At 40.7% G+C, this 16,128-nt stretch overlaps 1 protein-coding gene across 1 annotated transcript; it reads right to left on the bottom strand.

The window, feature by feature from the left end:
* Positions 1-8,314: 8,314 nt before the first annotated feature.
* Positions 8,315-14,803, bottom strand: tmx1 (thioredoxin-related transmembrane protein 1). Its single transcript, XM_070842695.1, has 8 exons — positions 14,598-14,803; positions 14,096-14,211; positions 12,946-12,991; positions 12,566-12,694; positions 12,213-12,258; positions 11,153-11,254; positions 10,961-11,027; positions 8,315-10,834 (listed from the first exon to the last, which is right to left on the bottom strand). Exons 1-8 carry the CDS (start codon positions 14,789-14,791, stop codon positions 10,584-10,586), a joined length of 951 nt encoding a protein of 316 aa, XP_070698796.1. The 5' UTR covers positions 14,792-14,803; the 3' UTR covers positions 8,315-10,583.
* Between the last annotated feature and the right edge of the window lie 1,325 nt (positions 14,804-16,128).

Here is a 16,128-nt window from a genome sequence, read left to right on the forward strand (position 1 = left end):
TCATCTAAAGAGACAAAGATTGTGAGAAAAGGCAAACAAAAAAAGACAAATGGTCTGTGCACCTGACTGACTGATAGTTTGGAAAGCAGGAAGCTACAGAGGAAGGTTTCATGCCTGGATTGCCAGTTTGGACGTACTGAAAGATGCCAGCAGCAAAGGGGAATCAAATTTTACATTCATTACAAAATGGTTAGAGATGACTCTGCTGCACAGTGTGTTTATATGGAGGGTTAACAGGTGACGTGTGTTTTGCCTTAAATGAATGCACTGTCACATTTTTAGTGTATTTTCTCTTCAACACTTTCACACATAAAGGGATAAGTCATGTACATACACACCTTGCTGTAAGTGTGTTTTCAATGTTTTTGTGACCAACTTTATATTGGTTTACCCTTTTTCCCCCATTTTGCATCATTTTGGAGACTCAATTTAGGACAATTAGGTAAATTGCACATGATGACATTGCAGAACACACCTACACTGATTCCCTAAGGTAATCACACATGCGTAAGTGCACATACATTTATATTCATGTGGTGACATGGAATGAAATAGAAAAATAAGTGGCGAGCGGCTGTAGTTGTGATTTCACTTTTTCCATTTGTCGAACTACAAAGAGCTTCTGTTGTCTGCTTGTGTGTGCTGTATCAGTTACTGCGTCTACTCCTGTTTCCTCTGAGGTGCCGAGGCTGATTGGAACGTCCATCCAGATCAGGAGCATCTGGGCCCGGAGCTCTGCGGGGCGTAAAAGTCCCGGCTTCCTGTGTGGATTGCTCTCTCTTCCCTGCCCTCTCTTTGCTCTGTGTTACTTTTCACTCCACGACACTGTGCATACACATCCACGTGGACACCACTGATGTTACTGACAAACACGCCTCACACCTACAGTTATCTTTCAGTGTATTTGTTTTTGAAACAATAGATATGTTATATTTACTGATATTTACTGTACAGCCTTCATGCCCTATGTTCTTCCTACTGATAATTCTAAAGAAAGAATCTTGTAAAATGATGATGAATATAAAAAAGAAGTGAAGTATATTTTAATCATGTGGCTATTTCTATCTCAGTACTACCATTTCTTTTGCTGCTGTTATTCCATAGAAGTTTTTTGGATGGCTCGTTAAAGAGAGAGAAGAAAGATCATTCAGTAAAATCCCATTATATCTGATGGGGCTCTTTCTACCTCGAGTATTCAGACGGTATTAACTCCTGGAGAGTCCCACAACATGTGTTTTAAGTGTTTCGTTTACACTTTATCGCATTTTGCTTTTATCAAAACACCAACTTTTCCACCTCAGTCAAGCTCAAACATATTCTTTAAGATATTTTCACATTTGTATTATCTGCTGCATACCTGATGTGTCTCAGCCTGCAATGACATGTTCGATCTGGATTTAGATATGTCTGTCTCAATTCATTCAACAGCGTATTCCCAGGAAGGTTGGAGGTGCTTCACTGTCCTTGGCTGCAGACTTGGAGGCTGGATTTTTTCTTGTGAAAGCTTTAAGAAGTTGTCAAACTTCAGGTTGTGTTGCTCCGATTCATGTTTCCGGCAGACATGCTGCTCCCCAACAGTTGCCCTCAGACACTGAGGTAAATCTAATGTTACAGGCTAAAGGCCAAAACAACCTGTCACTACTGGTTAGAGGAAACGCTTTGATGCCACATCTGACTGTGCGACCATAATACCACGCTATGACGATTGCACAAAGCGCTGTGGGGCTTCGCCATTGCCATTCCCCTGGTTATGTAAGTGCAGTATAAAGTGAGGCCGCGGCTAAATGGTATGCTTCACCAGTCATTAAGGATTTTCTGAGAACTGGTGCTCGTAAATAACAAATATCCATACTCTGACATTTTGGTTCTGCAGCAGTGAAGTAAACTAAGTTACCATATAATGGCTGTCGGCCTGACTTACACAGCCTAGAACACATCAGTCTGAAAGGAGGAGCACGCTAACCCCGACCTTTAACCTTCACAGAGACATGCCAGGCTCGTTGCTCCGCGCTCTGACCCGGCTGTTATCTGCCCGTTTGTAGTGAGCTGCTGCTGCTCTTCAAGAGCCTCAGATAGGAGCTTTTATTAGTGAGACATGCAGCTTCTGTCAAAGTGCTTCACTCCGAACTGACTCGGCCTCTAAATCAGCTCTTAAAACACTCTCAGACCTGAGAGGACCTCGCCAGCACTGAAAACTGACTAAGTACATTCACTCAAGTGCTGTAGCCAGGTACAATTTTGAGGCATTTGTACTTTACTTTATTCTACACATTTCAGAGGGAAATGATTTTACTCCACTACATTTACCTGAGAGATATAGTTATTTGTTACTTTGCAGATCAAAATTTTACTTAGAATATATATGATTAGCCTCTAAATTATGGTTTGTTATTGTTATAAAGTGCCAAACAGTACAAAAAGTGAGATAAAAGTTCAAATGAGCTCCAGCTGGACTAACTGTGAAACTATAGTCATACATTATATCAGCCACAGGGTCCATTTTTCTGCTTTTACATTTGATACTTTAAGTACATGCTGCTAATACTTCTAGACACTTAAGTAAGTAGGATTGTTACAACAATGTTGTATTGGTACTTTTACTTCATTAAAGGACCTGAGTACTTCTTCCACCACTGGAGTTCACAACATAACAGACAAACTAAAGACATAGACAAGGATGAACTTGGAGAATAAAGTTATCACTCGTCACATTTCAGGCTCAGAAACACCAACCGCATCAGCGTCCCATCCCTTTCCTCTTCCCTTTGTCCATCTCCTGTGAAGAGATTTAAGATGCACAAAAACTTTTTCCCTCCACATGGACGTGTGAGAAAAGAATGCAGATGTCTAAACACACACACACACTCCCAAACTCATGGCCAGATTTTTCTCATTTTTGCTGACCTCCTGACATTGTTTAAACTCGGGGTGTGTTTCATGCGTTAGTTTTGGGACTTTTCGATGAACCAAGAGGACCAGATGTGTGTTTCATATGAGATGACACACTCCAAAACAAACTGTCAGATCCATGGAAACCGCTGAGTTTAGTTTAAAGTTTTGAGACTTGAATAAACATGAGCCTCCTCCTGGACCAGAGGATTTCTGTCTTCACACCGACGCAACTTTTACATTGTTTACATAGACTTTTACAAATGTGATTGATTTATTTATGAACAGCTCATGGTTCAGCTTTGAAAGCCCCTTTTTATATTTGCAGTTATCATTTATTTTCCATTAAAATGTAGTTATAACATGCTTTAACTAGTGGTGGAAGAAGTAATCACATGTTTTACTTAAGTAAAAGTAGCAATACCACAGTGAAAGAATATTCTGTCTTAAGTAAAAGTCCTATTATGTGTAAGTCTTCATAATTCTAGTTGAGTAAAAGTACAGAAGTAAAATGTATGTAAAGTATCAAAGGTAAAAGTAATTTTTCTCTGTAACCTCAGGGGTTATTTAAACATCTCCAACCTGAGAAGGTCTAATCAGCAACTGTGGGCATTTACACAACAACAGTGCCTCATATTTAGATTATATCATATTAAGATTTGTTTGACTTGTAGAATCAGTGTAACTACAGTAGTTAAATAAATGTAGAATATTTCCCTCTGAGCAGAACTGAGGCATGAACCAGCATAAATGGGATATACATAAGTAAAAGTATCTCAAAATACTTGTTACCTTCCACCCTGGTTTTGACAAGGGGGTTTTATAAGACCAGAGGAAAATCAGCAGTTCAATGGAGTCAATTACATTTATTATTCCTTTAAATGGACCTCAGTGTGTTTTTTCATCTTTGCCCTGCTGGGATCGTTCTCTGCTTCAGCCCTTATTCTGACCTGGACGGCACATTGCAAAGTCAGCCTGTGTGTTTTCCTGTGTATATACTGCAGGGAGTATGTGCTGCTATTTCAGTACCCGGCCTTCAGCGAAAAGAAAGACAGGGGAAGGGCTTTTTCTCTCGCATGACCGCGACGGTTTCCTGAAAATATACCTGCTGTAGACTGAGAGGGAGACACAACAACAAACCTTTATGCTCATTCTTTATTTCTGCTTGAGCCACCATGTAATTATCTGGCCTGAGAGGAAGTGACACACAGCTCCTGGATGTAAATATGGCTGGGCAGAGGGCAGTGTTTGTGGTAGAGAAAAAATCATTATGGTGGCCTGTAATAACAGAGCAGAAACAATTAGTCACTAAACAGTGTTTCTTTTTGATGGATTTGTAACAGTGCGACAAGTATGGGCTGAACAAAGAGAGCGGTATTATAGCTCCAGACTAGACAATTAGTCACAGAGGTTAAAAGGACGAGTTCAAGGTTTACAATTTGTTCAGGGGAGAAAATCATCCAAGCATGAGCGCTGAAGTTTTCCTAAAATGGAAGTCTTAAAATCCCAAGGGTGACAATCAGGGGAATAGCTTTAACGGTTTATTCTAAATGAATCAGTTGATTTTTATTTATATTGTGCCAATTCAAAGCAAAAAGCGATCAAAAGCTAACTTTTCATATAGAGCAGATCAAAACCATACTCTTCTATTTACAGAGATCCAACAGTTCAAGAATCCCCACATGAGCATGGTGGTGAGGAAACATTCCCCTGTAATGGTTCTTCTAAGTTTGATGCATTTCCAACGGAAGGGCACACAGTGTTTGATTGATTAACTGATTCATCTGGAAGGAAATGGGGGAAAATGAGAACGAGGCTGGTGCCTAACAGTGATTTATTGTTTTTTCAATGTTTCTGCCGTGTTTTCTGGCATTTGCTCTGTGATTTATATCATGACATCTGCACAAAATTCTAATATTTTCCAAAAATGTTAAATTCAAAAATAAAATCAACCCATGCCATCTACACACAATCACACACATGAGGCGAAAATGAAGACAAAGCGAATTATAGGAGCAAGTCGAGGAATTACTCCTCTAAATGAAAAGATCTGACAAATTGAGTTGAAAGTTTTAATTAGCCCAACAGATCAATTAAAAACAGATTGATATGCAGGGTTTTATTTGTTTGCAGTACATGAAGGATTCTACCTCAGTCATTTTATTTTGAACCAACTTCCAAAGCTGCTGAACGATGGAGGCCAGTATCATAAGAAATGATACTGTGGACACTGATCTGCTAACAGTTGTGAGTTTTTGTACATGAGGAGGCAGTTTTAGAGAGAAAAGAGCCAAAGGGCCAAAAGAGCAAAAATAACACCAGCCCCACTGTCTCAGCCTCCTGGTTATCCTCTACAGTGTCTCAGATGATGAATAAATCATCATTACAAGCCCAAACAGAGGAATCTCAATCTCTTCATCGTCTTTATAGGCTTCAATGGTCGAACCACATGGAGGACACTGAGGGGACACAGCAGCTCGGAGAACAAGTGCTGCCTTGTTGAACGCTCACACTCACACCTCGCTGGCGTCCAGTAGCTCAGCGAGCGAGGCGGGATCATGTAACACTGCCTTGTTTTTCTCATGGATTTTTGTGGTTTAAGCAAAAACCCTGCTGGCCACCATCCCAGGGATTAAATTCAAAAAAAGACCTCAATCCAAAAATGCTTCTGCCTCGTCCTGCATGCTGAAGAGGAGCCCCGTTCTCACACAATGAAACCTTCAGGGCAGCAAAAGGCTCTCTGCCAGCCAAGTTGATATAATGCATCATTTGTTGGAGCGTGCTCCCATTATCATTATGAGACTCAACAAAAAATGCAGTTGCCAAAATGGAAATTACATTGATTTATAGTGAGAATCAGAGGAGTTTTGAGCATGGAAACAGAATAGAGGAGTGTGGGAAAGCAGACCTTTAAAGTTTCTGTTTGTGTTCGTGGTCGGCTGCTCACCACTGAGGTGGAAGAAGTGAGTCAGGTCGAAGCCGTGGAGAACTTCCTCCCACCGTGACAGCAGATAAAGAGACACCCTCATGATGGTGGTACATTTACCCAAGTGATGTACTTACAGTGCAGTTTCAATCTATTCTAACACATCATATATTATAACTTGATTATGCTTCGAGAAAACTATCAGGAGCGTTCCCAGGCTACAATGTATTTTTCCATTGTCGTATTCCCACTTTTACTTCTGGATCTGAGTTCTTCTTCCAGTCCTGAGGAAACATACATCTGATACACATCCCTGTGGTGGGACTGTTCTTCATCCTGGTGTGAAATAGATCTCTACGAGGCTGACGCTCACTCGCTTTGTCTGTCTCGGGCCCCTCCATCTGCACTTCCTCTGCCTCCTCAGTGACCCCAGGACCACTGCACCGTAAAACTGTGGCGTCTCTCCCACCACCATGACAACACAGAGGATTTAACTCCATGACATCCAGTTCTATTATGGCCTAGAAAAATACACTCAGTAGGGTGCAGCGCTCTACCAGGCGATCTCTGCTACACCTAAAACAACGGTATACACCAATGGAAACACTGTCTGATGGAGGAACAGGCTTCAACACGTCAGCTGTTAACACTGGCTCACTGGCAGTCAAGATGACAACCATGCAAGGTCATTCAGCATACAGGAATAAATAAGCACAAAAGATATTAGGCTGATATTTCCAGTGATTTTTGAGATTAGCCGCAGACAGACTGATACACATGCACAGGATCACACCATGAGATAAAAATCTGCACAAATGTGGCTTCATGGTGTTATTATACAGACTTCCACGGCTCCTTCACTGCTGCAGAAGTTTCCTGGTAAAGTGAAAACAGGGACAATAGGAAACCATATGGACCAGAGCGAGTTAAATGAACAAGAACAGATACCACTTCACCAGCAGCGGAGCCATCTGCGTTCACTTTACATCGCAGAACAATAAAACAGCCGACTGCACATCCAGTGCAGAGAAATCTGTGCGAGCCTGATAAACCAAAGCCAATAAGCCGCCATCAGATGAGCACGCAGGCAGCTTTTTGTCAAGCATCAGCTCAGGGTTTCAGTGCACCTGCACACACCTCAGTCTCACTGTGCTGAAACATCAGAGGGGCCTCCAGCAGGCCGGTTCAGCAGGGAAATCCCTTCGAACACCTTCCTCCTCCTCCTCCTCCTCCTCCTCCTCCTCCTCCCACAGGCAGGTTTAAACAGAGCACGTGCAGAAGGCTATTTAACACCACTCAAGAGAGTCCCACAGAGGAGACGTGAGGTCCCAGGAGAGACAGAGAGACAGTGGGAGGAAATGTGAACTGTAGCGTTACATTTGCTACCATAAGTGTCCTGTCACCTGATCCCTCATGGGTGGTGCTGTGGTGTAGTGGTGGCCCTTTGAGGTGGATTTTCCTCTCTGCTGTTTGCCAGCGCTGCTCTTTAGTTTTTATTCTCCTGTTTTATTCTCTAACCTTTATCTTACACTTTTAAATCCTGTTTGTCTCCTTATATTACATCTTTAGTTTCTTTTCTAACTGCTTTTTATGTCCCATGTAAAGCACTTTGAATGTGCTGAACTAAGTTGCTTTCCTTTATAGTTTGAACCCAAAACGAATGCAAGAGTGACATCTGCTGGTCCAGTGCGGAGCTCATTGCAATACATTTTCATTTATTCTATATTTGTATAGCTTGTTTTTTGATGATTAGACCATACTATGCTCTAATGTTCATAGCATTTATTGCCCTGCTACTTGAATGGATTATCATGCTGCTGCTTCCATGGTGTCTTGTCATTAATCTTTGTCATAACGTTTTTTCCTTTGTCTGGCTACAAGCCAGGATGTGGTACAGAATCAGGCTGTGCACAAAATAACATACACTACAAATACAAATACCATGAAGCAAACATTATATGCAGTGGTGGAAAGTACATTTACTCAAGTCAGGCACTTTTGAAGCACTAATGTTGTATTCAACGCCTACTATGCTACAATTCAAAAGGAAATATTGTACCTTTCGCATGCATATGATAATATATCCATGGTAGGGAATGTATTTCTGCAGAAGTAGTTTTTTTTTTCCATTTTTCTGACAGTTCTTCTGTACCTTTACTTATGTAGGATTTTGAAAGTAGTTGTTTTACTTGTAATAGGGGTAGTTTTACACTGTTGTACTGGTATTTTTATAATTATTAATATTAAATAAAGATCTCAGTACTTCTTCCATGACTGCTACAATTTGGCAAGTGTTTCTCCAAATATTTGATGCTCGTTTGTTTCTCAGGATGTTCCTGGATCCGTCTCAGCACAGTCTGAAATTTTTATTTTTTCCAGCTGTGAGCAACTCTTCCATTTCCTTTGTGCATCACTGGTGAATAAAAATACTGGAGGTTCATCTTTATGACAGTTAACTATTTGGAAACAACAGATGTAGTAAGAGTGAGGCTGTTTTCAGAGTTAACCCTTTATTCAAAGAAATGTTCAAACGATAAAGGAGCACAGCCGGCTCGGAGTAAAGTGTGAATGCTACAAGCCAGTAAATAGTGGTCGGGTAAAAAATTACAACCTGTTCCAACCATCAATGAAATAAGTAATTAGCCTTTTTTTGATAGAAAGCAGCATAAAAATAAATTGAAGTCCAAGCCAGTCATCATGAGCTAAATGTGCAATAAAAACACTGGTCTTACTCACACATACACACACACACACACACACACACACACACAAAGATCCTTTTATGCTTTACACGATTGAAATGGATACAGGCGGAGTTTTAGAATAGCGTTAATATTTTAAAAAACACACATAAAAGGTGTCAGTGTGTTCATGATTTCAAAGAGAAACCAGTGTACACAAAGTGGCACTCATTTAGGTAAATTAACCTCTGAAGTTCATGTTTAATTTAAGCCTGAAAAAGTCCAGTTAAAAATGGGTAAAATAATATTACAGTAGGCTGAATTATGCCTCCCTTTGTCGAGCAGACAGCTCCATTCTGGTCCTCTTACTGTTCCACAAAGCAGAGCAGCGTTAGGACGGATATGCCAGACTTCTCTCCGATTACAACTATTTGTATTAAGGGAGCCCAAGTCCCTAAAATGTTCCTCTCTGTAATTGAATTACAGCATGCATATTCTGTACTGTGGACCCGCTGACGGGCCAACAACACACTAACATCCTTAAAATAACTAGAGAATCACAAGTAGACATAAGAAACAAAAAATGAAATAAAACATCCCATCGGTTGATTGCATGATGCAGTTATGGGGACAAACAGTATCTACAGAACAACATTCACCAGTCCTTTTATTTGGAGTGAAAACAGTTCCTTTTATGAAATCAGCTTATACCTAACTTTCTGCAAGAAGAGCAGAAGAGTCTCAGTCGGAGTCAATGTTTTGGTGTGATAACTGAGCAAAAGCACAGTTGCTGTAAGGTTTCCTGCCCCACATGTACCTCTGAGAGGAGGCACGCTTTATACGGACTGAGGATATGGCCGCCTAAGGCTTAACCTCCGTGTACCATGTTTCAGTTATAATCCTTAACATTCTTCTACTATTTACGGTCTGTTTTTGAAGCAATAGCTGATCAATGTGGATGCAGAAGTTTTCATTGTTATTGTTTAATGTTATGTCATTGACAGGAGTGTAGTGCATTATCAGAGCTGTATTACGATACTGTTCACACCAACCGCCCTACTGATGCTGCTTCACATTAAACGCATTCAACTGGCACACACAGGAGGTGACGTTTATTGTGAGACAATGTACTTCCTACTAAGGTTAGCATGGCCCACGACTGCTTGACAAAAATATGACTACAAAACAAGACCGTGGTCATTTTTTTTTGTTGTTGGTGGATTTAATTTCTTGCTTGGAGTAATGGAACAAGAAACAATAGAGAGTTCTCAGGCGTGCGCACATTTCTCAGCAAAACTATCTCAGACCTTCTGCAGCATGACATCCAGTCATGGTCAAGTATTAGACTAGTTGCAAGTAGTAGACCGACTTCTTCATCAAAACAACACAAGTTTGTTTGGCTGCACTGTAAACAGACTTCAACCACGACAAAAATCTTAAGGATCATAACTGTACCATTTTTATGACTAACATTTTGGGCCATTTCTTTTCTCCATCATACACTGAATGTGGAATGCTGTGTGAACACTGTTCTGTTGGCGTGAACTGTCAAGGTTTGTAAAATATAGGCGACATAAAATAACTGTATGTATACATTAGTAGAACAGCAAAATTTAACTAAATTAACCACAAACCCAAGTCTGGTGTAATAAATCAGAGATAAACATAAACAAATCTTTAAAAAACGATGCATAGCATAAACAACATTGCAAAATCCGCCTCTACTGCACTTCATACCTAAACCTCAGCCAGGCCAGTTGTTTCCACGGGTGGAAACAGGTGTCAGGAGTGTTTTTGCCTTTTCAAGGTGGAGCCTGCTGCTCAGGCGGAGAGAGAGGTGATGAGAGTCTAAAGCGCTCCCGTTAAAAACAAGGGAAGGAGAAAAAAAGACAAGAGGTGTTTCTGGGGGCCCCGAGGAGGAGGAGGAGGAGGAGGAGGAGGAGGAAAGGGAAGAGGAGAAATGGAGGTCGGGGGGGGGGGGATTTAGGGCTCCCTGTTGTAAACACTGCTGCTCAGGATCAAGGCTCCTCAAACTTTGCTGACTCCACAGCGCTCTTCTCAAAGGAGTAGGGGGGCCATGTGACTTTCTAGGTGTCCTCTTCCTCCTCCTCCTCCTCTTCCTCACGTTTGCCCACCACCCTCTTCCTCAGAGCTTCGTCAGAGAAACCCTGTCCCTTAGGTTCTGGGCGGCCCTCTGGGGAGCCTCTCCTCCTCCTCCAGATTTCGTCACGGTCGCCATCCTCCTCTTCCTCGTCCTCGTCATCGTCTTCCTCGCCGTCTGCCTCATGCTCGTCCTCTTGTCTTTGGATTAACCTCGCCTGCTCCATTGTCTGTTTTTCTGCAGAGCAACAACAGCCAACAGTCAGTGACCTTTCATAAAGCAGTTTAAACCAAAGTACTGTGCAGTGACTAGTACATTTATAATCTGTTTGCAGTATCTAGTATAATCTCATATGAAACTAACTCTGGTAGTAATCCGGAGAAGAAAATCGGCGTGAGGGGAAGACAAAATCTGCGATGAACACCAGTAACTGCAAAGACAAGGCAACAATATCCGTTAATTCACTGGTACTGCAGGTTTGTACTGAATGAACACTGTAAGAGTGTTTCACTGTTTTTAAAAATAATTTCCAATAAGTGCTGCACAGGTACTCACCAGTCCTAATGCAAGGCCAGAGAACAGAGTGGCCAGGCCAAAGATAGCATAAGACCCCCAAACAGGAATCCCCAGGTGCTCTGTCATGTAGTTGTGACAACGCTGGAAATAAACAAAACATGAACAGTCAATAACAGCAAAAAAGAAGCTTCTTCGCCGCGTTGCTTGTCAAATGAATATCACATGAAATAAAATGATCAACTTTTAATTTGTGTGGCATGTGGGCAGTGAATTGGAGGTCTGAAAAAAAGGCTAAATCTACGGCAGAAAAACAATAGATTAACAATTTAGTCCATCTTCACCACATTCACCCCTTAAAGGGGATGAAATGTATTTGACGCTGGTGATTCTGTGACTTTTCCTTGGGCACCACCAACAGGTCACACTGTATTTTGAATAACTTTTCTAGGCACCAAGCCAGACATTCACAGCACTCTGTAGCCCTGCAGCAGGGAAGAACACTTCCTGTACATAAACAATGTGACAAGATCCATTATTATAAAATGCTAAAATGTGTTACCATGTTACAGTATTAACTGCATACAACACGTACGTAGCAGTGCTTTGTGTATGTGTGTAACCGAAGCCTGGAATTAAAAACATATTAATGAGCCATACTATTGCACTAACTTGTTTCTTCATTGTGATAAATATAGACACTGTAGTTTGTTTTGACTGACATACGCTGTTCAGCTGGCAGAAATACTATGACACAAAAATATATTAATCCGCTGATGAAAATAGACCCCAACAATTACAATATTTCCTCCTGTTTGCTAAAAACCTACAGTGCTCAGCTGTTTTAGGAAATGACTATACCTTTTGACCATGAAATGGTTCACATACATATCCACATACTTCTTGCCACTGTGTGTGTGTGTGTATATATATATATATATATATATATATATATATAAAGTCAGCCCTGTATCCTGCACAACTGGATTTTTGAACAGATTTCCTCATGTAACATTCCTCATTGAATGGACTGTGTGAAATGAAATGAATACCTTCCTACATGTTGACAGTGAACTCTACCAAAACTGAAATCCTCACTTACCCGGATGAACATGGAGAGCTTGAACAGAGCAGACATTGAGTTCATTCTGGCAAAAGAGGAGGAAATGACAGCAGTAATTTAACATGGATTTGTCCAACTGCAACATCACTACAAAGCCTAAACACACAAAAGATAACAAATAGAGGACAGTAGGAGGTGTTTGTGGGTCTGATTTTAAACCAACAGTGAGGCATTAATAATAAAACCAGCAGGGCAGGTATCTGATGCTGTTTTTTTGGAATTTCAGAAAGAGCACTGAACTGCTGCTAAGAGAAGAAATGAAATTTCTCTTCAGTGGATCGCTGAAAATAGTAAAATATTTTATTCTTGGGGGATGAGGATTATAAACTCACAGAAATGAAGATGGCCCAAACCAAGAGGAAATTGGCTCCACTGCTTTCCATTTCTGCTCATCAATGAAGCTGAGGAAGTCATCTTTAGTGCGAGCGCCCTGGTACTTCCGGAAGATACCATCCTTACAGCTGAAACACAAATGTTGAATACTGTTAGGAGCGGTGCAATGTTTTCTCTCAACGCATGTAACCCACATTTTCTGTGATAATAAGCTTATGGACTGACTGATGAGTGGCAGCCTACTGAGAGCAGAATGGGTGATTAGGCCAGTGACATTATACAAGACTCACAGAAGAACAGAACACTTATGAGATAAAAGTACATCAGCATGACATACGCAAAAGAGGAAGCAAGAAAACCACAAAACCCAAGAACTTACTGGTAAATGGTAGGAAGTGAAGTGATGATGAATCGGCCACTCAGACCTTAGAGAGAAAGGATACGAGTACTCAGTGTGCAGGAACAAACACTTTGACTCATGGCCAAACTGAAAGGAATTTCAGACTGACTGAATTAATGTCTTTCTACCATTAATGCAAACATTTTACACAGGGCTGGAGCAAATAATCAACACACAATACAGTAAGATGAAGTAACACTATGTTAAAGCTTATACAGCTGGTTTTTTTTTGTTTTTTTTTTACTTCCAAAAGGTGACATCTTTCAGGCTGTAATTTGTAGAGTTGTTCACCAAAAAACCGGTCTTTCAGTCAACATTTTGACAGTGTGCATGTGACCAATGTTCCTGCAGTTAGACAGTCCAACTTCCCAGAGATCTGGTATCTCTGTACCACACAAAGTTGCCTTCAATACTTAGAAAATGGCCTGAAAATGGAGTCATACTGACCATCATACAGTTTATGATGGTCTATGTAAATATATTTGTCCAGGACTTTCCCATACTATAAACACCGCGATAACTGTTCCTTTGATATTTTGGCTGTTTAATATCATGGTGGAAAATTTTGCAACATGAATATTTAGGAATTCAGTTTGCTGGACATTTTTGACTAGTTGTTTACTATATAATCAGTCTCTCTACTGACTTTGTGTCATAATACATGCAACATGTTGTGACATTAGCCGTAACAGCAACATCTTAACTGAGCTCACTTTGGAGCTGCCTTTCTAACTGTATTATGAAGTTGCACAACACCTGAATTGCTGGTGTATCTTTAGCTAACGTGGCAAAATTACTCTCAGCTGACAGTTTATTAGATCAACAGGGAACATTTTAAATAAAGTTTTTGTTCAAACTGTTTTAAATAGGTGTAGACTGAACTTTGAGGAGTGCTGCTGAATTTTATTGTGTTTAACCGAAGTCTTTCTAATATTTAGTCTGCGTTCATCATCAATAGAAATAGGGAGAAAAAAGTGTAAAACATGACCAATAATATAACCAACTGTGCAGTAGAACTGTTGATGTTGAGGCTGTTTAATACAGTATGGAGATCATGCACTGGCCTGACAGCTGTCTTGTCATGCCTGTAGGATTCAGGGTGTAGTTGGGAAGGTCACTTGTGGCCTACCAGGCTGCTCTGTCACGTCCACCTTGGCTATGTTGACTCCCATGTCCTCCCCCCAGTCCGCAAACTCCTCCCAGACCGGCTGGAGCTGCTGACATGCTGGACACCAGGGTGCGTAGCTGAGAGATATCAAGTTACACAGGTAAAGCCTCAGATAAACCACACAATCACTCCCACCAACGTGTAAATAATCACTGAGTACAGCATGAAATTACACGATAACCTTAACGTTACTTTGTTAGCATGTTACTTAGCAAACTGGCTAGCATAAAACTCTGTGGTAAGCTCCTTAGCTAAACATAGCAGCTGGTCACACAACTTGTGAGGGCTACGTAAAGGCAGACAATAAAATAGTAAGACAATGTTGGGCATTTAGGCCTGAATATGACCGGACACGGTAACTTATGTCCGGTTTAAACGACCTCAGATGAGCTGAAGTAAACGCTAACTGACAGGCTAAGTAGCCAGTTAGCCATTAGCATTGGACGTTAGCACCGACACTGACAATTCAATCATCCATTCTCCTGTCAGGATTTCCTCCCAGTTGCTGTCGGTCACTTCTCTGAGGCCGGTCCGCTTTGCCGAAACCGGCTGCGACGTTAAATAAATCACCAGAAACAAACAGCAAGTCCATGAGCGGCGTTTTGTTTGCCGTGTTACAGAAAACATTGTTGTGCTGCTCGCTAGCAAACACGCCATGTCTGTTTGAGTCTGCGCGCTCACTTCCGCTGTGCGTCCTGACGTCCACGTCAGGTAGGAAGTGTTTTGGTCTTTTTTTTAGTTTTGTGCGCGAAAGTCTGATATTATCTGTAGAGAACACAGATTAAGGTGTAGAAAAAGATGAAATCAGCAGGTATCCGGTGTTGTTTGCTTAGTCGTGAAATCGCAAAGAAAACAACATTCACGCGACAAATGTTAGCAACACACATAAACAGTGACAGGTAAGACTTTCCAATTTCTAATAAAATACTACTTAATTATTACAACTAAAGCCACTAAAGTGTCATGTAAAATGATGAGTATTTAATTTCTTTCTCATTTGTTGTGACCTAAACAAGTAAATTGTTATTCTCTTGTGTTTTTTCATGTGTATGTGCAAACTCTGTTGTATCACTAAGACTAGCCAGCTAGCTAACACTACAACACGTACAGAAATGTTGAGTAATGTGTTGCTCTTATAAATAAATAAAATGAAATGGAAATTAGGAAATACGGTTTATTACCAGCAGGCGGTGCCATTGTCCCTAAAATATCTCAGAAAGAAGAGAGTGTGTCCAGGTTTATGGGGCCCATTCATGTAGTATGCTGTAGTGAATGTGTCTGTACATGGGTGAGATTACCATTACTTCAAATAATAGATAGAGATATTCAGATTAAAGCGATATGAAGTGTGGAAAAGCAGGAAATCTTCACCTGAGAAGCTGTAACTGGAGAATGTTTGCAATTTTTGTTTTCATAAACATGCAGAAAAACCCTAAAATGTTTAATTCAGGAACTTTACAGAGTATTTTTACACTGTAGTGTTGTTCTTGCGTAAAAGGTTTGAATACTTCATCCAATCCATGTTTAAAACAAAACAGTTTCTACTTACAATCCCCCTCACTGGTTAGAAATGTCTACCAGTTGTGACTGATCCCCCCCCCCATTGTTTCATTAGAAAAGATCCATGTTGGGTAACTAGTATGCTTTTTTCTACATTCCTCTTCTATTAATTAATCTGATGACCAGAGTTGAAATTTGTCTTGCTGTCCTGCAAAACCTGTGGACCCCCAGTGAGGTGGGAGCCTGCAAACTTATTCCTGAGAGGCATCTCAGACATCCTGCAAAAGAAAACATACAGTACTTTGACTACTGATATCCATCTGTCTTTTTGTTCATACCCAAAAATCATGAACGTAACTGAACAACATAACTTGACATGTGAAAGTGAAGCTCGTTAAGCTTCTTCTGCAGGAGTTTGAGTACGTTTATAACCACAGGAGAAAATAGTGAGAGCATATTTCAGTCTGAGCTCAGACGAGGCCAAAGTTCTGCTC

The sequence above is a fragment of the Pempheris klunzingeri genome, chromosome 13, assembly GCF_042242105.1.
Source record: "Pempheris klunzingeri isolate RE-2024b chromosome 13, fPemKlu1.hap1, whole genome shotgun sequence".
Taxonomy (NCBI): domain Eukaryota; kingdom Metazoa; phylum Chordata; class Actinopteri; order Acropomatiformes; family Pempheridae; genus Pempheris; species Pempheris klunzingeri.

Excerpts from the sequence above, each read along its gene's own strand:
- tmx1 (XM_070842695.1), bottom strand. The coding sequence starts at position 14,791 with ATGGCGTGTTTGCTAGCGAGCAGCACAACAATGTTTTCTGTAACACGG. Across the intron at positions 12,259-12,565 it reads TTTGGGCCATCTTCATTTCT|AATGAACTCAATGTCTGCTC; the intron begins GTGAGTTTATAA and ends CTCTTTTGCCAG. Across the intron at positions 10,835-10,960 it reads TTCTCCGGATTACTACCAGA|AAAAACAGACAATGGAGCAG; the intron begins GTTAGTTTCATA and ends GTTGCTCTGCAG.